Source organism: Gracilinanus agilis, chromosome 2 (genome assembly GCF_016433145.1).
Source record: "Gracilinanus agilis isolate LMUSP501 chromosome 2, AgileGrace, whole genome shotgun sequence".
Lineage (NCBI taxonomy): Eukaryota > Metazoa > Chordata > Mammalia > Didelphimorphia > Didelphidae > Gracilinanus > Gracilinanus agilis.
In genome coordinates this window covers 552,737,181-552,763,844 of record NC_058131.1, presented here as the reverse complement: position 1 = coordinate 552,763,844, position 26,664 = coordinate 552,737,181, and the positions used below count along the sequence as shown (strand labels likewise).

At 42.8% G+C, this 26,664-nt stretch overlaps 1 protein-coding gene across 1 annotated transcript in view; it reads right to left on the bottom strand.

Annotated features, from left to right (window-relative positions):
• Nucleotides 1-2,298: 2,298 nt before the first annotated feature.
• SLC7A8 (solute carrier family 7 member 8) overlaps nt 2,299-26,664 on the bottom strand; it is a 92,787-nt gene continuing 68,421 nt past the window's right edge. The window contains exons 5-11 of the mRNA XM_044665251.1: nt 26,168-26,321; nt 23,892-24,015; nt 13,894-13,997; nt 9,754-9,850; nt 7,869-8,018; nt 5,352-5,529; nt 2,299-4,659 (exon numbers count right to left, since the gene is read on the bottom strand). Of these exons, the coding sequence (XP_044521186.1) occupies nt 4,490-4,659; nt 5,352-5,529; nt 7,869-8,018; nt 9,754-9,850; nt 13,894-13,997; nt 23,892-24,015; nt 26,168-26,321 (977 nt within the window). The 3' untranslated portion in view covers nt 2,299-4,489. The remainder of the gene's footprint in view (nt 4,660-5,351; nt 5,530-7,868; nt 8,019-9,753; nt 9,851-13,893; nt 13,998-23,891; nt 24,016-26,167; nt 26,322-26,664) is intronic.

Sequence of the window (26,664 nt, the reverse complement as noted above, 5' to 3'; positions counted from 1 at the left end):
CTCAGCTGAAGATACTGGAGTCGTTTGCCACTTCCTTTTCCAGTTCATTTTTTATATATGAGGAAACTCAGGCAAACAGGGTTAAGCGACTCGCCCAGGGTCACACAGCTAGTGGCCGTGGCCATACTTGAACTTTGTTCTTCCTGCCTCCGTTTCTAGTGCTTTATTGCACTACCCAGACCTGGTCCAAATGCCTCAGTACCAAATGGACCGTAACCCGACACCCTTGGTCCTCCCCACTTGACTGCATTAACATCATCTTATACACATTTGGCAAGTGATTCTTAACCTTTTTGGCATAATGAACCTCATTGGCAGTTTGGTAAAAGCCTTTTCAGAATAATGTTCTTATTTTTATTAAAACATCTTAAAATCTTTAACATTTTTCTGGATTATATAACTATTATAATGTGAAATATATTTCTGTATTTTCATTTTTGTAAGAGATTAATCACATAAAATAAAAAACCCAAATAAACTAAAATGAAAAATTATATGCTTTGATCTGCATTCTGACCCCAAAAGTTCTTTCTCTGGAGGTGGATAGCATTCTTTGTCCTAAGTCCCTCAGAATTGTCCTGGATCATCATATTGCTGATAATAGCGAAGTCTTTCACAGTTGAACATTCCACGGTATTGCTGTCACTGTGTACAATGTTTTCCTGGTTCTGCTTATTTCATTCTGCATCAGTTTACATAGGTCTTTCTAGCTCTGAGATCATCCTGTTCATCATCCCTTATAATACAAAAGTGTTCAATCATCATCACATACCACAATTTGTTTAGCCATTCCCCAATGATGGGCATCCTCTTAAGTTCCAATTCTTTGCCACCACAAAAAGGGTTGCTATATTTTTTGTACAAATGGGTCCTTCCCTCCCTCCCTTTTTAAATCTTTTTGGGATATAGACCTAATAGTGGTATTAGGGGATCATTATTTTTTGAGGGTAATTTGGTAGAGATCATATGGGTCTTTCTACCTTCACCATCTTCTTGGGTTCAAATCTCATCTCATAGTTCCCAGCTGTGTGATCCTGGGCAAGTCACTTAACCACAATTTTTTAGCCTTTGCTGCTCTGCTGTCTTAGAATTTATACTAATAGTGTAAAGGTTAAAAAAAAAAAAAAAAGACAAACGTATGCTTCTATATCTTGGTATCAAATGGTTTGTTTTTTCATCTCAGTTTTCGGGGTGGTAAGAGTTGTCTCAATTTGCAGTTTTAGTAATTATATCTTTCTTCTGGTTCTGCTTTGCTTGCTCTGCATCTCTTCCTCTCATATTTGTTTTTTTTTTTAACCTTTACATTCTGTCTTATTAACAACTGAACCTGGGGCTTCCTGACTCCAAGCTAGGTGCTTTATCTACTGTGCCATCTAGCTACCTCTCTTTGTACTCTTTGGTCATGCCTTTGTCCACAGATGTACAACCACAATTCCTCTGTAGCTGTCAGGTCCCCTGGGGCATTGAGAAGTTACCTAGCTTTTATATGTCAGAGGCAGAACTTGAACCTAGGTCCTCCTAATGCCAAAGCTGGTCTATTCATTATGCTGCATCTCACTTATAGCATTATGCTTAATAAATTCCCTCTCCCATACTTCGATGAGACAATGCACAAAAACTACTTTGTAGATCTTAAAAGACTGTAGAAATGGGGGCAGCTAGGTAGCACAGTGGAGAAAGGACCAGGCTTGGAGTTGGAAGGACCTGGGTTCAAATTTGACATCAGATATTTCCTAGCTTTGTGACCCTGGGCAAGTCACTTAACCTCCTTTTGCTTTGCGCTTACTGCACTTTTGATTAGAATTGATACTAAGTCAGAAGGTATGGGTTAAAAAAAGACTATATAGATATTAGTAATTATCATTATTATTTTGGGACGAATGAAGGTATCAGACTGTAAAGCTGCTAGATTTTGTTGGTGGACGTGACCTTAGTTTCAGAAGCCAAAGACAATTGTTTAGCTGTATGATACAGACCTGGGTTAATTCAAGGTTATAGAAATTGGGGACCTCCAGAATATTACCCTGAAGTGAATTTTGGGATCTATGGCCCTGGATGGAGAGGATTTGGTGGTAGGGTGTGGGGCAGGATTCCTCTTCCTTCCAGAAAATCATTTAAAACACCACAACGTATCATTTTCCCATTTTAAAAATTTATTACATCAAAAACAAATAAACAAATACAACCAAACCTAAAACCCATACCAAACCAAAGATACAAGAAAGTCATAATCCAGGCTCTCATGTCTAACCAAGAAAAAAATCTGAAAACATTTTTAAAAAACAAAAGAAATAGAAATGCCAGCTTCAAAAATATTTATCCAAAAAGTAAGGCATCCACTTTACAAAAAACGATAATACAAGTAGAGGAAGAGGTTGAGGGAGATGAGAAAGAGGGGGGTCAATAGGAGGGGGGGTTGACTCCCCTCCCCTGCACCTTGGCTACTTGCTCTTATCAAAACCTGAGCCTTGCTTACTTAATCACATGGGATAATGGAGTAGAGAAGGGAACCTACCCCAGGCTAGGTGTTAAAAGGGGGAGGGAAGGAAATGGAGCTGTTCCTGGAATCCCAGGGGAACTGGGGAGATTGAAGAAGGGTTATTGGGAGATAGAAGATGCCCTAGCTCCAGATCTCTGTGGGGATGGCTGGTAAGTGAGAAAAGCTGGAGAGCAAGGAAGAAATGAACAGATCTCAGAAAGCTGTGGAGATCCAATACCCACAGACCCTCCATCTTTATAACCCTTCAGGCATGGTTGGAGAGGTTAAAAATTAGCCTTGTTACAAAGGACAAACATTGCATTTCTAAGAAACACATGGAAAAATCAACTAAAAGACATACACTATCTGTCCTAAGACACAGTGAAGGACTTAATCTCCATTGCCTTGGGTAGCCAGCTAGAGGCACTCATCTTCCCTAGTAAGGGAGGAGAAAGGAGGTACAGTCAGTAGATGGACTTTTCTGAAATCTAGAGAGGTTTTGAGAATCTGCCTTCCATCTCCCCTCATACATGGCCTCTTTAGTCTTTATATTAGTGGTTTGTCCTATCTTTGGAAATCAGTCCTGAAGGGAGGGAGGGAGGGAGGGAGGTACTGTTTGGACTGGAGTGTTTTCTGGGGAAGGGGGTCAAGAGGATAGCTTGGAAAGAAAGTAGGTGCTTTGGGGCAATAGGAGAGAGATAAGATGTGTGCACTGGCCTCAGGGACACATTCCTCCTCAAGCCCTTCCTCTCAGGCTGAGTATCAGAGGCTGTAGAAAGAGCTCCCCCGTGAGAAGTGGGTAGCTCCAGCAAGAAGGGAAGGCTGCCCTAAGAGAAAAATGGAAAGATTCATGTCCTGATCCTGGTGTGGATGATGATAGAAAAAGTTGGCCCAACCCTGAATCCAAGCCGGGGACTTGTCTCCCTCTAGGGAGAGGCCCTACCCAGGGAAGAAAGAGATACTATAATTCTGCAAAACTGGCAGCACTGAGAGTTAGAGTCAAAGGGATCAAGGTGGGAGGAGGGGGACAAAGGGTATATGCCAGTGATAATTACTGGATGTCTCCTTCCCACTAAGGACAGCTCCAGGGAGGAGAGAGGAGCTGTGAAACCCTGTTCCTGGGAAAGAAACAGCCACCTCTGGTAAACCAACCAGGAAACAAGCTTCTCTGGCCTTAGAAAGCTTTGGCACTCAGCTGGGGCAGGATACAGAAATGGTACAGTTGCTATCATCTGGGTCTTTCCAAATCTGTTCTACAGGCTTGTGTGTATGTGTGTGTGTGGTAGGGGGAGAGGTAGGAAAGAAGAGGCAGTGATCATTCTTTGTTGGTCCTCAAGCCTATAGGGAATTTGCACATCTGGTAAGGAGTCAAGAGTAAGACAAGTGCAAGTTGGGGGTGGTGGTGGTGAAACACCTGTCTCCTTCCTTTTCTGAGACTCCTGCAGTCTGCAACAGGCTTATAAGCTGTTGCAGCCATCAGTTCCCCTTCCCTTAGAGGCCTCTGGTTTCCATGTCCAATTTGTACCTCTTTCCCCAACTCTGGCCTCTGTTCCTTGGGCTCAGAAAGGGAAAAAAAGAGGGCAGTACCAAACCTGGTTAGATTCCTGAGGATGCTACTTCTAGGTTTTCACATGCTTGTTGGCACTAGGATTTCCTAAGGATGATATCCCTGGAAGGCTTTCACTCCTAAATGGTTGGGGTCCGTGTAGAGGAGGGGGCCCTTGGCTAGATTTTCTTTCTCATAAGAGGCTCCGAGTAGGGATTCCCCTTCCTCGGGACAGCACTTGTGTGTGGTATTCCTACTCAGACCCTAATGGCCTGTGGCTGGTTCTTTGGGTACAAAATACAGTGTCTTGATTTATCATTTCCCTTTCTTACCTCTCTGACTGCTCCTGCCTGAGAACAGTTTTGGGGTGAGGGAGAAGAAGGAGGCTGAGTGAAGGAGGGGAATGGACAGGGTTGGAAAGGGGGATAAAAGGCCAAAGAAGCTCGGAGAAGAGCTGGTCAGAATCAGGGGTGGGGCGAGTCTGCGGACTCCTGCCCGCTGGGGGCAGAGGATTTGTACATGGGCCGCCGCTGCTCTTTCACTTCATCGGTCGATTCCTCCTCTCTCGATGGGCTCTCATCCATCTGAGGATATACGACCACACACAACTTCTGGCTCACTGAGGTCAGGGAAGCTAAGAGGGGTAAAAATGTTGAAAGCAGATCAGTCCCTGGGACTGGACGTTTCACCATGGGGTATGAGATGAGATCCTTGGTGGAATCCCCCCTCCAGTGGAGATTATCCCATAAGCACCACATACTGGTACCTTCTCTTAAGAGCAAAATAGGCAAATTCCTTTATCTGTTAGAGCCTAGTTAACTTAAGACTCCTAACTTGAGTCTTGCCTTCTAGGCATTTCATTGTCCTCATTCACCCCAAAGGTGACATTTCCCCCATCTATCCAGCCTACTGCTCATTCCTATAGGAGGCAGACTGACTTTTTTCTTTAACTACAGAGATGACTTTTCTCAAACTTTAAACTACAGGCTCCACAAGGGCAAAGACCAAGGTCTTAACCAAATGGTGTCTAAAACAGTGCAATCAACACAATAGCTACTTAACAGTTATCTATTGAATTTCCCTGAGAGATTGTGTTGTTTTCACATGGGATTTCTCTAAGGCAGCAGTGCTGATAACTTGTCTAAGGTCTCCTCCTAGGACAGTTGATCTAGCTTAGAGACATTCTCCATTACCAGCCTCAGCATTGGAAATCCAGACCCAGATAATCTGCCAGGATTCTTGCTGAACTATTTCCTAGATCAATCTATGAGGGTCTCTTTCCCCCAGGCTTCCTCAGGTCAACTGTGGAGCCATCCCCAAACTCACCTATGAAGTCATTGAAACACTGGGGTTTGTGCTGCCAGTACACCCCGAGAAAGTAGACAGGAACACCTGTCATCATGATAGCCAGGCCAATCCCACACACCACAGGCTCCGACCACAGACTGAAGATCAACAGGAAGGCCCAGAATAGCAGGTAGATAATAGGGAACAGCAGGCTTATCTGGGACAAGAGTTGAGATTCTGTTAGCCACAAAGTCTCCCCACTGAGCAGGAGAAAGCCATGGATCCTTCCCAGGAAAAGAATTGGTGTTTTTTCCAGCCCGGATAAGGTTATGATTCAGCCACACACCAGAGGACCTACCCAGGAACCCCATGAAGCCTATGTGGAACTTTTATGTCCTTTGTGAACCCTTTGACTTAATCTGAAATAAAATAATTTATTTAATTAACATTTTTATTGGTTATCTTTCACGTGGCACATTTATTTCCAAATGTATCCCCTCCCTCACTCCCCTAGTCCCAAAACAAAGAATAAAAAAAGAGGACAAAAAGTTGAGCAAAACCACCCAACGTATCAAACCATCTCTGATAAGGGGTATACAATGTTCCACACCCAAAGTCAGAGTCTCTTGCCTCTAAGCAAAGAAGGGAGGGGAATATTCACTCTACTGGTTCTTTCTAAAGGACTTTGGAGTCAAGGGAAGGCTAAAAGAATCTGAGACACAGGGCTTAGCTGACACAATGGTTCCCAAATATTTTCCATTTCTCCCCTATCTGCAACACTCACAACCTTCCTCGGTATACTCTAAAGACCTCATTCATCCTCCAAAAGCTCAGAATAGTTAAACCTAGAGAGAATATTGAATAGAATCATCTTCTGTGTCATGGTAATTGTCTTTCTTTTTTTAAACCCTTATTTTCTTTCTTAGAATGAATACTAAGTATTGGTTCCAAGGCAGAAGAGCAGTAAGGGCTGGGCAATTGGAGTTAAGTGACTTGCCCAGGGTCATACAGTTAAGAAGTGTCTGAGGACTTCCCATCTCAGGGCCTATCTCTTTATCCACTGAGCCACCTAGCTGGCCCCTTGTAATTGAATCTTTACCTATGAGTTTGAAAAAACTCTGGTGTGGTGAGGTGAAGAGCAAGAGAAAAAGTAGGAATATCTAAGGGATACTTCCAGTGTCACCATCTCCAGGAAGTCATCTTTGATCCCCTCATTTAGCAATGGTACACATGATAATGTGTGTGTGTGTGTGTTAGATATAACACAAATAACTTTCAGTTTTTCTGTCAAACTGGGGGACATATATTCAGAAAAAAAATTTTTTTAACACACAGAGTGATCAAAAAGTGGGGAGACTTCTAGTCTAGGAAAGAGAATAAGAAGAAATAGAATGGGGCAGCCCTGGATATGGGAGGTCTTGGGTTCAAATATAACCTCAGACTGGGTAACCCTGGGCAAGTCACTTAATCCTAAATGCCTTGCCTTTACTGTTCTTCTGCCTTTGAAGTGATACTTAGTATTAATTCTAAGATGAAATGTAAAGGTTTAAAAAAAACAAGAACTCACATGTATTTAATGCTTTATGTACATTATTTCATTTAAGTGAAATTAAAAATTTCACAGCAACCCTGAGACTGAGAGGTTAAGTACTCATAATAACAGAGCTGGTAAATATCAGGTAGAATCTGAACCCATGTCTTCCTGATTCCAAGACTGGCATTCTGTCTACTCTATTGCCTCTTAACTTGAGTTTTTGTTTGTTCCAGCAGGAAATAGGGATTTTATTATAATTACTATAATTATAATTAAACTGCTTTGAGCAGGGGAAGGAGGGACAATGACAGGATGAAAGCAGTATTTAACTTATCCTAATCTCTCCTGCTAAGAGATGAGGAAAAGCTACTTTTCATTCTGATAAAATCTTTGCATCTTGGATGACACAGAATTGAAGGAATCTAAAGAAGCCAAAGAGTCCAGCCCTTCCATTTTCCTGAGGCAAAGTGAAATGATGTTACTGGCTAAAAAGCAATATACTGGCCACAGACACCTCCTAGCTGTGTGACCTTGGGCAAGTCACTTAACCCCATTGCCAAGCCCTTACTGCTCTTCTGCCTTAGAATCAATATGGAAGGTAAGGGTTTAAAAATATACCTATAGGGGCAGCTGGGTAGCTCAGTGGAGTGAGAGTCAGGCCTAGAGACAGGAGGTCCTAGGTTCAAACCTGGCCTCAGCCACTTCCCAGCTGTGTGACCCTGGGCAGGTCACTTGACCCCCATTGCCCACCCTTACCAATCTTCTACCTATGAGACAATACACCGAAGTACAAGGGTTTAAAAAAAAAAAAAATCTAAAAAAAAAAAAAAAAATACCTATAGCTAGAAGAATGCATGCATGAGTGTGTATATATCTATGTATACAGACACATCTGTAGAATTTTGTGTGTGTGGAATTTCCACAGATATAGAAGAGAAGTTACTAAAGAATGGAAGTAGAATTGTATGAGTGCTGTTCTAAGCCAGAAGGGCAAAGCAGGTCCTGAACTATCAAAATCTTACCTTGATAGGTCGGTTAATATTAGGCTGCTTCCAACGCAGGACGATTTGCCCAGCAATTGTGACACCATAGAACAAGTAATTGATGAAGCCTACGTAGTTGATGAGTGTATATATGTCACTGGTCACCAGCATCAACAGGGTGGAGAGACACTGTGGGGATGAAAAGAATTGGTTGAATTCATGAGCTGAACAGTATTTACAATTACTCACAGAAGAGACTGTGAGAGTCCTGATAAGTCTCCAGAATCAAAACCAGACCATTTTAAAAGATGCCCAAAGAAGATTCCCTCATCTGCTATAATAACCCAGTCCCCTGACCTTCCAGGTCAGGTATTTCTTCCTGATATCTAACATAGTATCAATCTGTTTTAGAATTGATACTAAATATTGATTCCAAGGCAGAAGAAAGTTAAGGGCTAGGCAAATGGGGTCTTGCCCGGGGTCACAGGTAGGAAGTGTGTGTGGCCAGATTTGTACCCAGGACATTTATCTGCCGGCTCCTCTGAGACAATAATTGGCAGAAGAGATGTTGACCTATGCTTGTAGGGAGAATTTCTTCACCATGGAGTTCCCTATATCAATGAATCCACATATTCAAAATGTGCAAAATCATGTCAAATCCATTAAAACTCAATAGAGGGCAGCTGGGTAGCTCAGTGGAGTGAGAGTCAGGCCTAGAGACAGGAGGTCCTAGGTTCAAACCCGGCCTCAGCCACTTCCCAGCTGTGTGACCCTGGGCAAGTCACTTTACCCCCATTGCCCACCCTTACCAATCTTCCACCTATGAGACAATACACCGAAGTACAAGGGCTAAAAAAAAAAAAAAACAAAAAAAAAACACTCAATAGAATTCCACAGAAATCTAGAAGAGGATGATGGAACATTATATGCATAGGATTGGAATTGACAGGTCAGACGCTTGGGAAACTGATTACTGATTTATAGTTAAGAGTTTTGTTAATCATAATAATATGATAATTGTAATCAAGCTTTAGCACTGTCACTAAGCTTTAAGGCTTTGAGTATTATTGCAAAGATCTGGCTCTAACCCTCAATAAGAGAGCAAAACAAGATGCCAGATAAGGGAGATAAGAAAGGCGGATGAAGGATGATTTAACCTGATTTCCAGATGTTTTCCTAGTCCGGGGCTCCACTGGTACAGGGAGTGGTAGATAAGGAACCTTCTGGAGAATGTTATAGAAGGTTGACTGAGTCTATGCTGTGTCCTCCCACCCCCAAACATCATAAACTCTGGAAAGTCTCTGTTCTGGCATTGTGGGGTTGGTTCTCACAAGAGGATGTTGGCCTAACTTGGGTTGTCTGGTCTCCATGATAGGCAAAGACTCATGGTCAGGTAGCATAATTAAGAACAAATCCTGGGGCAGCTAAGTGGCTCAGTTGATAGAGAATCAGGTTTCGAGATAAGAGATCTTGGGTTCAAATCTGGCCTCAGACACTTCCTAGCTGTGTGACAAGTCACTTAACCCCAGTTGCCCAGTTCTTACCAATCTTCTGCTTCCGAACTGATATTTAGTATGGATTCTAAGACAGAAGGTGAAGGTTTAAAACAAAGCCAACAAACAAAAAAAACAACCAATCACAATCTTAGTTTGGGGGCATTTCTGTACTTTGTATAACCACTAAAAGAGCAGTTCTAACTGGATCAGGGGTCTTTGATTCCTGAGGGACCACTGACCTCAATTACTGGTAACCAGACCAATATATAGATAAGCTCAGACCTTGTGTGCTTCTGTCTCTCATTATCACAAATTTATTGCAATATGCTGATTAGAACAAGATGGTAGCCCCAAACAGAAGAGAAGTAGGAACGGGGAGGAGAGAGCTAAAATGGAATGAACTGGCTGAGGAACCGACTGGTCCTTACTGTGAAGAGGAGTGCAGGGATCGGAGTGCAACGCTTTATGTGGATCATCGCCAGCATGCTGGGCAGGTGGCCCTCCCGGGCTCCAGCAAAGAATAATCTAGTAAAGGGAGAAAAGGAACAGGAGAATGAGGTCTCTGTTTTTTTTTTTTTGTTTGTTTGTTTTTTGGGACCAGCAACCACTGCCCCTCACCCCTACCCTATCTCCACCTTGCCCCAGCAACTGGTCCCAGTAAACAGGACCCCCCCCCCCCCATGCACACGTGCACGCCATCCCAGATATATACACATAAGGTCTCATTTATCTGTCCATGCTATCACAGAGGCAGCAGATAGATGAGCCCTGAGTGGCCAGGGAGAACCTGCTGTCTGGGGTGTAGGTTGCTAATGGCCACACCATTTTCATGCTTGTGGAACTGGGATGAAGTCAGAGGGAGTGAGGTGGCCAGCTTTAAATTACCTGCCTGAAATGATTTCAGAAACTGCTGGGAAGGCATTGTTATTATTCAGTGGTTTCAGGTATGACTGACTCTGTGACCCCAGTGAATGGAGTGCCAGATCTGGAATTGAGAGGTCCTGGGCTCAAATTTGGCCTCACATTTCATAAACTGTGTGACCCTGGGCAAGTCATTTAAGGGCTTAAGGACATTTAAAGACTCTGCCTAGTCTTTTCTTTGTCTTAAAGAGTTGTTACTAGGACAGAAAATAAGGGTTTGAAAAAAAGATATTGGAATGGTTTGCTATTTCCTTCTCTGGTTCATTTTACAGGTGAGGAAACTGAGGCCAATAGGGTTATGTGACTTGCCCAGTGGCACACAGCTAGTACGAGGCCAGGTTTAGACTCAGGAAGATGTCTTGGGAAGGCCATTTCCCTAAAATATTTTTCCTGGCTTTGTGATACCTGGAATTTTATTATGTTATTTTATCAAATTTGGCCTCAGACACTTCTTAGCTGTGTCACCCCAGGCAAGTCACCTAACTCCAATGGCCTAGCCATTACTGCTCTTTTGCCTTAGTCAACACTTAGTATGAACTCTAAGACAGAAGGAAAGGGTTAAAAACAAACAAACAAAAACCAGGCTAAAACAGAATCGTGTCAGGTTGACGTACAGAAGAATTTTTGCCATTTGTGCACGGATCAGAAACGCAGGAATCTGATATGTGGCACCAGGTACTCACATTCAGCTTCTGCCACCTGCCCCCCCCCATGAGGCCCCATGCATGCCTTAGATGCTCCAGCTCGCCTGTGGGCATCCCTACAGTGTGCACCATGCACCAAGAACAGCCCGCAATGCCACGGAACCTTCATGCACACCTTTTTGTCTGCCTCTTCTGTCTGCCCAGCCAACACCCCTGTCTACGCTCCCAGTTCTAAAATCCCTGCTCTGGCTAAGGACTGAGGAGGGCAGAGAAGGTGTCACACCCACACACGCTTCCATACCTTCTATTCTAGAACTGATATGAAACCTTTTTTAAAGGGAAAAAAAGGAACAGAGAAGGCCCCTGCTAAAACAGTTAGGGATGGGGCTCGGGGGATCCCACCCTTGGATGATGTGTGCAGAAGACTGGCACCCACCTAGATCCTCTGTCACTTGCATGCACACACATAATTATACCCATCCACATGCGTCCAGACCTGCCTGCATGACCTGCCTGGAAGGACAAACCCAGCTTTAAATTGGTTTTAGTAATTTTCTCTTCCAAAAGATCCCCGAGAGCCACGATGGACAAGCTCTCTTCCGGGGCCCTCCTCTGTGACTTCCAGGCTGCAGCAACCCCTGTTTAATAGGCACATGAAGTTGCCGTGGGTGAATGTTCAATGCCCCAGGTACAGGAGATGGACCTGGACCTCTACACCTTCTCTGCACAAATGTCCCCCAAACCTGGCACCTCTGTCGCCACCTCGTGGGAAAGTATCTCTGCCAAGGTGGTGCTGCCTTGGCTATAAGCCAGCTCAGCTCTAAGGGAGCTGAATAGAGTGGGTTCCACAGCATGTGGCTGCCCTGCATGCATGACTGACTCAGATTTGGGTATGAATGCTCCCCTGAGGCTGAAGAATTCCTGGGAGCACCAGGTGGCTGAGTTCCAACCCAAACCTACAGTTTTAGCTGGAACCCTCCCTGGCCTCCCCGTGGTATTCAGTTCAAGGTGAAAGAGAAGGGGATAAGATCATACTTCTCTTTTCTGCTCCTCAGCCTCTTCCAAGTTGCCTTAATTATATTTTGCAACGTGGGCTGGCAGAAGTCACAGCAGAGGCTACGTGCTGAGCTGGGCTGGGCACCCTCTTAGCCTTTTGCCCCTTTTCCCTGCATTAACTCCCCAAAAGCCAACACAATATCCAGTAACCAAGTTGGAATCTGGTCCTGGAGAGTTTTAAGAGGTCGAACCTTAAACTCTGACACCTAGGGTCACCCATTCACAGAAACCATCTAGTCCAAATTCCTCACTTTACAGAGGAGGAAACTAATAAGGCCCAAGAGTGTCCTGCTTAAGTCAGAGAGGCAGTGAGCAGCAGAGCTGTACCCCAATACGCTGGCTCTAAGGCCAATGCTCTGTCACAATGCCACTCTCAAGAATCATGTCTTTCAACGTATGACTGATCCCTATTTATTTGGGTACATGATTTGGGGTTTGGGTTTGATAAGATTATTCTCTTACAAAATGAATAACATGGAAACAGGTTTTGAGTGAAAATACTTGTATAACCCAGTGGAATTGCTTGTCAGCTCCAGGAATAAGGAGGGAAGAGGAGAAGGAGACAACATGAATCATTTAACTTTGGAAAACGTATTTTTTTTTAAACCCTGACCTTCCATCTTGGAGCCAATACTGTGTATTGGCTCTAAGGCAGAAGAGTGGTAAGGGTAGGCAATGGGGGTTAAGTGACTTGTCCAGGGTCTGTAATGGAAAAAAGGGAATATTGATAATGTTGGAATAAATGGGAATATATGGAAGGTAAGGGGATGTTTGGGGAATATAGGAAGGGCTAATCAAGTCCCCTTTGGTCTCAATTCTAAAAGAGAAAAGTGGCAAGGGCAAGACAGTTGGCATTAAGTGACTTGCCCAGGGTCACACAGGTAGGAAGTATCTGAAATCAGAAATCAGATTTGAACCTAGGTCCTCTAGCCTCCAGGCCTGATGTTCTATCTACATACCTGCCCCAGAAAGACATGTTTTTTTTTTAAATCTTTATTTTATTCCAATAACAAATTTACACATAAGTTTTCCAGGGGGCAGCTGGGTAGCTCAGTGGATTGAGAGCCAGGCCTAGAAATGGGAGGGTCCTGGGTTCAAATCTGACCGTAGACACTTCCTAGCTGTGTGACCCTGGGCAAGTCACTTGACCCCCCATTGCCTACCCTTACCACTCTTCTGCCTTGGAGTCAATACTGAGTATTGACTCCAAGACAAAAGGTAAGGGTTAAAAAAAAAGAATTGGGACCAAAGTCAGAAGTTAAGCATTTTAAAAACCCATAAACACAAAATCAGAATCTCAAAAACAAGTGAACACAACATAGGCAGCTAGGTGGCTCAGTGGATTGAAAGTCAGGTCTAGACACAGGAAGTCCTAGTTTCAAATCTGACCTCAGATAGTTGCTAGTTTATGACCCTGGGCAAGTCACTTAAGCTCAATTGTCTAGTCCTTGACACTCTTCTGTCTTAGAATTGATACTAAAACAGAAGATGAGGATTAAAAAAAAAAAAAAAAAAGAAGTGTCTCTCCTCCTCTCCTTTCATAGTAGCTGGATCTGCAGAAAATGGGAGGCCATAGAATTTCTCTGTGCCCTAAGAACAGGCCATCAGAGTTGAGAATGACAGAGGCTGGGGGCCACCTCTTCACTGAACTGGTTTAAAAATGGTCAAAGTGCTTCTCTTTCTCCACCCAATGATGGGAACCTTAAAAATTGTTGTGTCTCACGTACACACACACACACACACACACACACACACACACACACACACACCCCAAGGAGTCATATAGAAACACATTTCCATATGTATACTTGCCAATCCAGACATACCAAAATGTGGACCTGTATACACATGCACACAAGCACAAACATACACATTATTGCACACAAAGCCATTTACGCAGCCAGGCTCCCCCCCTCCACAAATACATAATGCTGTGGTTGAACTCACCTAGAGGATGTAAAAAGAGATCCATTGACTCCACCAAATGTAGACAGAGCGACGGAAATGGGCATGATCCAGGCCATGACCCCTAGAAGCTTCTCCCCAAAGGTCTGAAAGAAGAGACAAGGGAAAAGTGAAAACTGTGGGCTGAGCTATGGAGGACGGGAAGGGGCCCTGTCTGTGTTTGCCTCTCTTAATGTTGCTTCCCAGCCTTCTTTACTTGCTTTTCTCTCATAGCACTGTTCTTGTTCTGTGTGTAGCCCTTGCCACCTTCACAGTGACTGACTGCACAGGGTCTCCGTGACTCAGTGCTCCCAGCCTAGGTCCAAGATGGCCCTATCTCTTCAGTTGCCAAGTAAGAACTATCCTAAGAGCACATCTCTGGCAGACATTCCTTTCTCTTCAATCACACGACTACACTTGAGTTCCAATAATGATCACCTTTCATCTAAGCTATTTCTTATTGTTTTAATAACTAGCAGTGTGTTATCGCTCTCTCATTTTATCTTCACGATGACGAAGAGGCCAGAGGACTCAGGAGAAAACATTCAAGGAGACTAAAGCCAAGTATCATAAAGAAGGGAGGTATTATTATTGTCATCATTTTGCAGAATAGGGAATTGAGACACAGAAAGATTCAATGCCTTGTCCATAATCACACAGCTATAAAATATCTGAAGCGAGTGTTCTCTCAGTTGTGCCAACTTAACTATCTCTCATTCTCTCTCTCTCTCTAAAGACCCTTCCTTTCTGTCTTAGAATCAACACTATATATTGGTTCTAAAGCAGAAAAGCAGTAAGGGCTAGGCAACTGTGGTTAAGTGTCTTGCTCAGGGTCACACAGCTAGAAGTATCTGAGGTCACATTTGAACTCAGGATCTCCCATCTCCAGCACTGGCTCTCTATCCTCTGAAAAACCTGGCTGCCCCATAATTACCTTTAAATTGGTTTTATTTGTCTTTGTATTGGCTCCAAGGCAGAAGAGTAGTAAGGGTAGGCAACTGGAGGGGATGGGGGGGTTGTGTCAAGTGATTTGCCCAGGATCACACAGCTGGGAAGTGTCTGAGGTAAAATTTGAACCTAGGCTTGACTCTCAATCCAATGAGCTACCCACCTGCCCCCTCTTATAGCCTTTCAAATTTTGTTTTTTTAATTTTTTCCTCATGGTTACCTGATTCCTGTGGTCTCCCTTCCCTCTTCCCTCCCATCCACCTCCAAGAGTTGACATGCAATATCACTGGGTTATACATATATCATCATTCAAATCTCTTATAGCCTTTCAAGATAAAACACAAACTCTTAAGCTTGACAGTTAAATCCCTTCGGTCTAAATTCAATAAGCCCTTTTTAGGCTTATTGAATATTTTTGTCCTTTGCATACTCAATATTTTGCAGGCCAATGACTTAACTGCCATTTCCCATATTTGGGGCTCATCCCCTGCCTTGCTACCTGTAACCCATTCCTTTCTCACTTCTGCCTCTTAGAATCCTTCATTCCTTCAAGGGTGAGCTCTTGTGCCAACAGCTAGAAGTCATTCCTAATTCCCTTAGTTGTTAGGGTTCTCTCTCTCCTCACAGTTTCATCGATACTCTTACCTCCTTGCTTATTATATCTATCCTGTACCCTCCCAGTAGAGCATAAGCCAGAGATGGGAGGTCCTTGGTTCAAATCTGGCCTCAGATACTTCCTAGCTGTGTGACCCTGGGCAAGTCACTTAACCCCCAATGCCTAGCCCCTACCACTCTTCTGCCTTGGACACAGTATTGACTCCAAGACTAAGGTAAGGGTTTAAAAAAAAAAAAGAACAGAAGCTACCTGAGGGCACAGACTGTCTTTCATTTTGTTTTCTCTGCAGGTGCCCTAGGTGATATCTTACATAGAATACACACAAAATAAATGCTTGTTGGATTAGATTTATGGAGAACAGGTTCTCTACATAGGGCAGAGGTCCATAAAAACACATTCAAGGAACCAGATCTCCCACTATTTTGAATAAATGAGGTAGGCTAGTCAGGGACCTGAAAGTCTTCCCATTGTTCAATGAATAAGCCATTGGCATTTTTGCCTCCCAGTGCTTCCTCATATGAGAAGGTTCTTGGCATAGGGAGGGAGTAGAGATTTGATCTAAGAGTCAGGAAGACCTGAATTTAAATCTCATTGCTGATATGATACATCTGCTCTGCTCTGATTCCAGCAACTAAGGTGAACGGTTTCTGATCTGCTTTGGAGTTCCTCAAAACCAGTGAAATCACAGACCAAAATGTTCATTCATGTCCTAGAAACAAATCTTCCCCTTCTCCTCCTCAATCCCTAGTTGTCTTCAAGACCCAGCTTAGGTCCTACTTTCTCCATACTTCCTTTCCTGACTATGATGAATAGCATTGATCATTTTTTTTTTTTAGTTTGTTTGCTTTAAACCTTTACCTTCTGTTTTATAGTTAATATCATGTACTGGTTCCAATGTAGAAGAGCAGCAAGTGCTAGGCAATTGGGGTTTAAGTGACTTGCCCAGAATCACACAGCCAGGAAATGTCTGAGGCCAAATTTCAACCCAGGACCATCATTCTCCAGGCCTGGCACTCTATCTGCTGCTGACCACTTAATTTCTTTTCTTTTCTTCTCTTTTCTTTCTTTTTTTTTTTTTTTAACCCTTACCTTCTGCCTTAGAATCAATACTGTGTATTGGTTCTAAGACAGAAGTGCAATAAGGGCTAGGCAATGGGGGTCAAGTGACTTGCAAGATTACATTAAATCTTTTACTTTACTATTAATGATGTCTTCAAAAATGTTTCTCTCTCTTTTGTGCCAGTCTTTTTTCACTTTTTTTTTTTCCAGCAATAGACTGGCCCCCCAAAAATGGTCTGGCAGGATCCACATTGTTCTAGTTCTGAGTTTTTCAGTTGTGTCTGACTCTTTAGGATCCCATTTGGGTTTTCCTGGCAGAGATACTAGAGTGGTTTGCCATTTCTTCCTTCTCCAGCTCATTTTACTGATGAGGAAAGTGATGCAAACAGGGTCTTTTTGTTTATTTTAAACCCTTACTGTCTTATAGTCAATACTATATATTGGTTTCAAGGCAGAAGAGCAATAAGGGCTAGGCGGTTGGAGTTCAGTGACTTGCCTAGGGTCACAGAATTAGAAAGAGTCTGAGGCCAGATCTGTACTCAGGAAGATGAGTTTTCCTGACTCCAGGTCTGGCACTCTATCCACACAGCTGCTCTGATAAGACACATATAGAAAAAAAACAAACTTCCTTCTCTGAATTCTTCAAGTGTTTTAGAGTTGATATGGTACCATTTGATACTTAATTCTATGCTTCCTTATATAATGCCTATGCTGTTGTTTCATCTGCCATCATTTCCCTCTCCCCAGTAGATATGAAGCAACTTGAGTTACTCCCTATTTTCTCTAGGATAAAATATAAATTCTCCTGTTTAACTTTTAGAGCCTTTCATAGACTTATATATTATAGACCTGTCTTGCCATTCTCACTGTACATTCCTATCCTTCCTGCTCTCTTGATCCAGTCAGACTGGCTTTCTCTCTGTCCCTCACACAAAAAACCATGACATCTCTGTGCCTTTGCAAAGCTGTCCTCTCATGCCTGGAATGCACTACCACCTGACCTCTGCCTTGAAGGATCTCTCTGTTCTTTTAGGACTCAGCCCAGATACCACCTTCTACAAATACTAGGGAGCGGCTTCCTTCCCTCCCTAACTACCTGGTATCTAACCATGTCCTAAATTATTCTTTTTTAATACTTATTCTGAACTTAGGTATTTGTTTTTTTTCTCTTGTGAAAATGTCAGTTCATTGAGAAAGAGCCAGTCTTAGAGGTGGGAGGTCCTGGGTTCAAATCCGACTGACCTCAGACACTGTTAGCGTTCCCCTTTCCTTTCTTCTGCCTTGGAACTGATACATAGCATTGATTCTCTTTTTATTTTTTAAGCCCTTACCTTCCACCTGTTGAACTAGAAAAAACACAGAACTATTAATAGTCAGAAAAACCACATCTTTAGTTAAGGAGAGGGGTTCGGTAATTTTCTCTCAGGCCTCCACACAAGGTTGTGTGCCACAAACCCACACGGAGACTGGCTAGCCTGGCCACCAACCTCTGGGAACACCAACCACCTGAGATTGACAGTTCCAAAGTGCCATAGAATCTGGGGATTATAGTCCATTGGCTTTACAATGGCAACAAAGAAAATGGGGAGTCCTAGACAGGATTATCAGGTAGAGGCTGATGCTTTCCAATGGACACAAAAGGGGAAGATCCAGCCAAGGGCTGGGCTACCTCAGAAAAGGGCTTTGACACAAAGAGAAAAACTATAAGGACAAAAAGGGTATGTAACACCTGATTGAATTAGCTAGCTCCACCTAAACTACTTTAAGGTCTATTGTTAATCTGCAACTTGAAGTTGGGCTTTTCCCTCAGGGAGAAACTCTCAAGTGACAAGGTCAAGCATGAGGAGACTTCATGCTGCTATAAACCTGGGAGACTGGGGTTTCTAGATTCCAAGTTGACACACCTTAGAATCAATACTATATACTGGTTCCAAAGCAGAAGAGTGGTAAGGGTTAGGAAATGAGGGTTATGTGACTTGCCCAGGGTCACACAGCCGGGAAGTATCTGAGGTCATATTTGAACCGAGGACCTCCCATCCCTAGGCCTGGTTCTCAATCCACTGAGCCATCCAGCTGCCCCCTATAATATTGATTCTAAGACAGAAAGTAAAGGCTTAAAAAAAGAGAGAGAATGTATGCTCACTGAAATCAGGGTTCTTATTTCAGTTTTTGTATTTGTAGCTTAACATAGTATCTGGAAAATGGTAAATGTTTAATAAATACTTGTTGATTGATCAATGGAATGGACCATGTCTCAAGTTTCTTTAGTAGCCGCCACGGCATTTATCCTAGATTTTGGTGTGTAAAGGGAACCCCTTCTTCCCAGAATCATGAACTTTCTGCTCATCTGAACCAGCCCATTAGAGACCAGGAAGTAGGGGTTACAGGTCCGGGGTAGAGAGACTTTGATTGGTTCCTGAGATGTGGTAGACCAGCAGAGGAAAAGGATGTGATGAGAAAGAGGACTATAAAAATGAGACCGAAGACTGGATTTTTTCCTCTTCCTGGTGGTTGGTGGCTCAGGTGGAAAATACTCTTGTGGGCTGGCAGGCTAAGAAATATATATATTTTTTAATTTCTTCCCCTCTTTATTTCTTTCTTAGATTATATTTAAAATTTAATTGTTAAAAGCTACTATCATCCTCATGACTTAAGGGTTAATTATTTTATAAACAGCAACCACACCAATTTTTAAAATTAATATTATATTCCCAAACCAATTTCTAAATATTACATTTAAAATATTACACCTGGCATAATATTAATTTTTCAATATTACAGTGGTCCACCCACTAGGCGCTTAGTTAATTTTGGTCAACGTATTTTAAAATGTAAAAACTATTCTTGTCCTGCAGGCCCATACAAAGCTAGGCAGTAGGCTGGATTTGGTTGTAGTTTGCTGTCCTCTTGTTAATTTTTTGAATTAAGCTATTTAAGCAAATGAGTATTTGGGAAGGGGAAGAAAGTCCATATATAGGTCCAACGCCTGGCTGGTGGATACTTGACAAAGGCTCACAATGGGCTGGACAATAGATGGTTCATACTCAAGATGCAATTCTTCCCGGGAAATTCAAGAAATTGATGCTGACAACTGATGATATCTCATGAGCAACAAATCTTAAAGGAAAAACAATGGCCTTAAAGGTTCCAGATATTGCTGGCTCTGCCCCCTCTGGAGATACAGTAGTGATGATGTGGATGTGTAAATTTGCTACTTTGACCTGGATTCAAGTCCCATTTCTACCACTGGGTTTCCTAGGTGACCTGTTGGTTCAATAATTCAATTAGGTTCTATTCAATTCAATAAGTGTGTATTAAGTGCCTGTTATGTGAAAGGCTCTGTACAAGGCTATGGGGATACAATAAGAAAGAAAGAAAATGAAACAGTCCCTGATGTGGGCAGTGTGCCATAATTTGGGTTCTTCAAACTTCCCTATCCTTTAGTTTTCCCATCTATAAAATGGAGAGAATGACCCCATTGCCTAAGCATCTAGATGGTGAAGTGGAATGAGCACTGAGCCTGGAATCAGGAAGATTTGATTTCAAACCCAGCCTTGGACAGTTATTAGTTATCAGCCCTGGGTAAGTCACTTAACTTCAGTTCCCTCAGCCATAAAATGGGGATAATAATAGCATCTGTCCAGGGGTGTAGTGAGTATCAAATGAGATATAATTACAAAGCACTAAGCCCTGTGCCTGGCACATAATAGGTGCCATATAAAAGCTAGCTACTATTATTATTACTATTATATCAGAATTGTGTTTACAAAGTGACTTCATTAAAAAAAAAAAAATTCCTGGGGGCAGCTGGGTAGCTCAGTGGATTGAGAGTCAGGCCTAGAGACAGGAGGTCCTAGGTTCAAATGTGGCCTCAGACACTTCCCAGCTGTGTGACCCTGGGCAAGTCACTTGACCCCCATTGTCCACCCTTACCACTCTTCCACCAAGGAGCCAATACACAGAAGTTAAGGGTTAAAAAAAAATTCCTCTCCACCCCGGAGAAAAGAACTAGACAGGGGCTAGATGGCTCAATAGGTGTTCAATAAATATTCATTGAAATGAAGTGGCAAGAGGCAGACAGGTAGCTCAGTGGATAGAGAACCAGGCCTAGAGATGGGAGATCCTGGGTTCAAATCTTACCCTCAGACACTTTCTAGCTGTGTGACCCTGGGCAAGTTACTCAACCCTCATTGCCTAGCCCTTACTGCTTTTCTGCCTTGGAACCAATACACATAATTGACTCCAATTTGGAAGGGAGAGGGAGGGAGGGAGAGAGCATGAGACTATGCCTGCCACAGTTTAGCACTAGCAGCTACTGTATCCCGTTAGCAGTGAGTCCTTCCTTAAAGGAGTTAGGTGACTACAGAATTCCATCATAAGGCAAAACTTGGAGAGATCAGAAGTTCCACTGAGTCCCCACTACAGCCAAGGCACTGGAAAATATCACTAGGAGGAAAGGTTGTGAGAACTAACTATTATTTAGCCTGGAAAAAAAAAAAGACATTGAGGAGTTGGATAATAATAGTCTTCAATTATTCAAAAGGTTATTGAAAAGAGCACAGTGACCTGGCTACGCTTCATCTAAGGGGACAAACCCCTGGGTGGGGGACTTCCGTAAAACAAGGAGGCCTATTATAGATTGGAATGGAACACCAAAGGGGATATATGGGCTCTCCTTTCTCTGAAGGGCTCTCATCTGCCATACCTTGGGGTTCAGGGGAGTTGGGACCCACTTGAAAGTAGAATGGGATGACTTTATAACCTCTTTAGCCCAGAGGGCCATCAGCTTTCACCTTATGATCTCATTCATACAAAAAGCCCAAAGCACTTTCTCCTACAAGCTCATCATTTGTCCTCACACATTTTTCCATGAAGTAAGAGAGGGGTCAAGGATAACTTCCTAGAAGAAATAGCAGAAGTACAGGGAGAGATGCTATGTTTGCCTTAGGACTATATATCCTTGAGAAGAAGCCAGGCTTCTGGCTCAGTAGATTGAGAGTCAGGCCCAGAGATGGGAGATCATGGATTAAAATCTGGCTTCAGACACTTCCTACTTGTATGACTCTCAGCAAGTCACTTAACCCCCATTGCCTGTCCCTTACTGCTCTTCTGCCTTGAAATCAATATTCTGTATAGATTCTAAGATGGAAGGTAAGGAATGAAAGATAAAGTAAAATAAAAAAGGAATATCCTTTAGTGAAGTTTCCCTTGGACTCTTATTTTCTTAGTATAATCACAGACTTTAGAGCTAGAAGGGGAAGTGAGACAGACAGCTAGGTGGCCCTAAGTTCAAATCTGGCCTTAGACACTTACTAGCTGAATGGGCTAGTGGCAAATGACGAAAAATGTCCCTGTATCTCAAGTTTCCTCATCTGTCAAGTGGGGATAATAAATAGCACCCACTTCCCAGGATTATTGTGAGGACAGAATGAGATCTATACTGCTGCTAGCACTACACTGTGATAGGAGCAGTCTCACACTACAGTGACATTGTCTAGGCCTTTTCTCAGGGGTGGAGAGTAATCTTAAAAAATGCAATCACTTTGTAAACATGATTCAGCTAATATAATAGTAACAATGACAATAGCTAGCCTTTATATGGTACCTATTTTGCAAGGCTTTATTATTATTATTATTATTATTATTATTATTTCAATTCTCACATATTACAATTGAGAAAATGAGAGCCTAGGTAGGATAAATGACAACTCTATGGTTATATAGGTAGTAATAATACTTATATTTAAATGCATTTAGTATGTGCTAGGAATTTTACAGTCATTACTTCCTTTGATCCTTGCAACAACCCTGGGAGGTAGGTGTTACTCTTATCCCCATTTTACAGAGGAGGATCCTGAAGCAAACAAAGGCTAAGTGTCTTGCCCAGGATCACATAGCTAGTAACTGGAGATTTTGAGTGAACCCTTAAGGGACAAAGATGGAAGAATTTAAAAAAATTAAAATTAAAAATTTTAAAAAGGTATAATATCCTTCAGTGGAGGTTCTTTTGGACTCTTTGTTTTCTTTGTATTATCACAGACTCTGTACAGGATATTTCCTTTAACCACGGTGGCAAGCTTTTGGCTTCATGCTCTATTGATATGACCATTAAACTATGGGACTTTCTGCGTTTTTGATGTATCCAAACCAAACATGGCCACAATCACTGCGTCTCTTCAGTAGCCATCATGTCTAATGTAGAGATCATGTAGGAGTATCTGCCTCCAGGGACAAAACTATTAAAATGTGGGAAGTGCAAACTGACTACTGTGTGAAGACTTTCCCACAACACAGAATGGGTGTGCATGCTGCAACCAAATCAGGATGGCACCTAAAATGACAATTGTTCTAATGATCAGATGGTTCATGGATGGGTGAGAATCACAAAGGAATGCAAACATCCGAGAACAAAAGCAATGTGTATTTCCTGGGCCCTGGAAAACTCCTATTCCTCTCTCTGTGAAAGAAGCTACTGGATCTGAGACTAAACAAAATAGCTAAAACCGGGCCTCTCTTCCAGTCTGTATCCAGAGATAAGACTGTTAAGACCTGAGATGTTATCACTGCCATGTGCCTTATGGCTCTTCTGATATGTAAGCTTATCAATCAGAAGGAGTCACCTTTCTATAGTCTGATCTGCAGTACATATTTCAGGAGAGACAAAGTTTGCATAGAACATGTGCATGACAAAATAGGTCATGATAATGAGTTTAAGATCCTAACTCAAGTCTTCCTGACTCTAGAACCAGCGCTTTACCCACTGAGCTATCCAGTTGCCTACTAAGTAGCAAAGCTGTGGCTTGACTCAACATCCTTCTGGCTTTCAATCCAGAACTCTTTCTGTTGCTTCTGCAATCATATCATCATAGATGTTAGAACTGGGGAAGGGAGGAGAGAGTGTAAGTGATCTGTCCAATGTCACACAGCATGGAGGAATGCTGGTCCATGATTCTCTCCACTAGATGGCAGAGGTTCCTCCACCTCATACCCAGCACTACTTGGGGTGATATTTCTTTGTTTTTGTTTTTGTTTTCCTAAGGCTGATCTTGGTGATGCTCAGGCTTTGTGGTCCGTGTGGTACTTAGCCACTCTGCTGATGCTGGCAGAAAAGCTAGTGAATTGGGGAAGGGGGATGGAGAGGAAGTCAGGACAGGGACTGGAGTTTCAAGTTCAATCCAGCTTCTCTGTTAACCCTTTGACACTTTAAGAATAAGAATATGGGAATAGCACATCCCAACTAGGGACTGACCGGAAAAACCCCTTATTAAGTTTTTCTGCCCATATGACTCAGATCACTGGGAAAAGGACTCAGAGATTACTCAGCCAAACTTCCTTCAAATTTCCTCAGAGGGATTTCCAGAAATAAGGGATTCCTTACCACGGCGACGGCATTGGAGGCCAGTAGCTCCTGGGGGGACATTGCAGTGACATAAGCGATGTTGGCAAAGACATAGACAAACGTGACCAGTGGGATGGAGATGAAAATAGCTCGAGGAAGGTTCCTGCAGAATGAGATGAGATGAAAAGGGGGGGGATCACTAGGTATAGGAGCTTACTACCCACAACTCTACCCACTCCATGCCCCTGGGCTGTCTAAGATGGAATAAAGGTGTTCTGTGTGGGATTCTGTTCCACTTTTGAGGCTTCAAGTTCACAGTCTGTCCTTGGGGAAAATATTCAAAGTTAATCAAGTTGTTTGGAAATGAATTCTGCCTCAGTCTGGGCAGACTGCCTAGAGAGAAATGAAACAGCTTGAAGAGATGTATTCCAAACCTACTGTTGATTCAAAGAGGTTTATCTCCCCTACTCCTTTTCTCCACCACGCTCCACTCCCCCACATTTCCTAGGCAGAGACTTTCGGGCTGAGACAGGTGGATGAATCATGACCTTCTCAGGGCTCAGCATAGAATTTTTAAAGGATTTCTTTTTAAAGAATTTCTTAAGTGTTATTAACAATTCCTTAAATTCTTAAAAGTATTTTTTAAAAACCCTAACCCTCTTAGAATCAATATTGTGTATTGGTTCCAAGGCAGAAGAACATGAAGGGCTAGGCAATGGGGCTTAAGTGACTTGCCCAGGGCCACACAGCTAAGAAGTACCTGAGACTAGATTTGTACCCAGATACTCAGTCCCCTGAGCCAGCTGTCTGCCCTCTCTTTTTAAATTCTTTTCTTCTGTCTTAGAATCAATACTGCCTATTGGAACCAAGGCAGAAGAACAATATGGGTTAGGCAAGGTGGGGTTATCACAGAGCCAGGAAATGTCTGAGGCTAGATTCGAACCCAGGACCTCCTGGCTCCAGTCCTGGCTTTTGATCCACTAAGCTGCTCCCTCCTGTGTTTTTTTTTTTTGTTGTTGTTTTTAATTCTTACCTTTTGTCTTGGAAATCAATTCTGCCTATTGGAACCAAGGCAGAAAAATAATATAGGTTAGGCTGTGGAGGCTACCACATATCTAGGAAGTGGCTGAAGTCAATTTTGAACCCAGGGCCTCCCATTTCTAGATCTGGTTCTGAATTCACTGAGCTATCTAACTGCTTCCTAAGTATTTTTTCTTTCTTCTTTTTAAAAAACATTCTCTTTTCAAGTCAAAAAAGTTTTTTAACCAATTGAAAATCAATTTAATTTAAGCAAAAATTTATATCACCTGAATTTCTTAATACAAACACACTTCTTTCCTCCCAGACAGTTATCCTTTGTAATGATGAATAAAAAAGAGAAAAGGAAAACAGGTCAGCAAAACTAACCAAGTTTGACATATGCAGAGTTTGGTAGTGATTGGTTATTTCAACACTGTTCTCCAATTCAGGTAATTTTTAAGCTGACTCTGAAGGGGAAATCTGAACAGTTTGTTTCATTTGAGATAAAGAGCTGGAAGGGGACTTTCATTTTATAGATGAGGAAACTGAGGCTAAATGATTTGCCCAAGGTCACATGGGTAGTAATAGTACGCGCGCGCGCACACACACACGTACAAAGTACTTAAAAACAGCCCTGGCAAGGCAGGTAAGCATATAAATCTTTTTTTTAAACCCTTAGCTTCTGTCTTAGAACCAATACTGTGCATTGGTTCTAAGGCAGAAGAGCAGTAAGGGCTAGGCCATGGGGGTTAAGTGACTTGCCCAGGGTCACCCAGCTAGGAAGTGTCTGAGGCCAAATTTGAACCTAGGACTTCCTGTCTCTAAACTTGGTTCTCAATCCACCGAGTCACTTAGCTACACCTCTAGTGTATCCAGTGATTCCCAAAATTTTTTGGCCTACCGCCCCCTTTCCAGAAAAAATATTACTTAGACCCCTGGAAATTAATAGGAAAGATAAATGCACTTGTGGCCATCACCGCTCTCTGGATTGCTGCAGCACCCACCAGGGGGCAGCAGTGCCCACTTTGGGAATCACTGGAAACTAACCCCATCTGACAGAGGAGAAAACTGAGGCTTATAGAGACCATAGTCTCAGAGCTGGTGAGTATTGGAACTGAGGATTCCAAGCCCTAGCCCTTCTGACTATAGGTCCAGGGCATTTTCTCCACCAGGATGGGTAGATGGAAAAAGAGTCCAAACTCCTTGGAAAAGCAGAGAAATGCAAGCTCCAATCTCTCCACTAGAAGGTCATACCCATTCAAAGGTATGACTGGCAAGGTGAACTTTCTTCTTACCTGTAGGGATTGACCAGTTCTTCCGTCACATAATTAAGAAAGTTCCAGCCTCCATAGGCAAAGGAGCCCTGAAGGAAAGCTAGCGCGATGAGGCCGATGTCTGGCTTTCGGAAATACTCAAACGCATGTTTGGGTTCCAGCCAGAAGTAGTGTCCTGTGAACACAAGAAACAGGAGGCTGTATATACTAGCACCCTCCCACTCCCTTCTAATCTGCTAGGTCTAATGGTGGGCCTGCCTGGACCCACTGACTGAAATGAAACCATCTCTTGAATCCTTAAATGAAGCCTCAGATACATAGTCGAGGCAGCATGAAATGTACTCGAGAACAGTTCCAAGGGCATATTTTAAGAACATTGAACCCCAGTCCTGCTTTCAGGTTCCAAGGTCATTTCCAAATGTTTTCTAGATATCTAAAAGGGGCAAAGGCCAGAGAAGAGAGGGTAATTAAGGAGATAGGGGAAGGGGTGAGGTAAGAAGAGCGTTAGAATTCTTCAT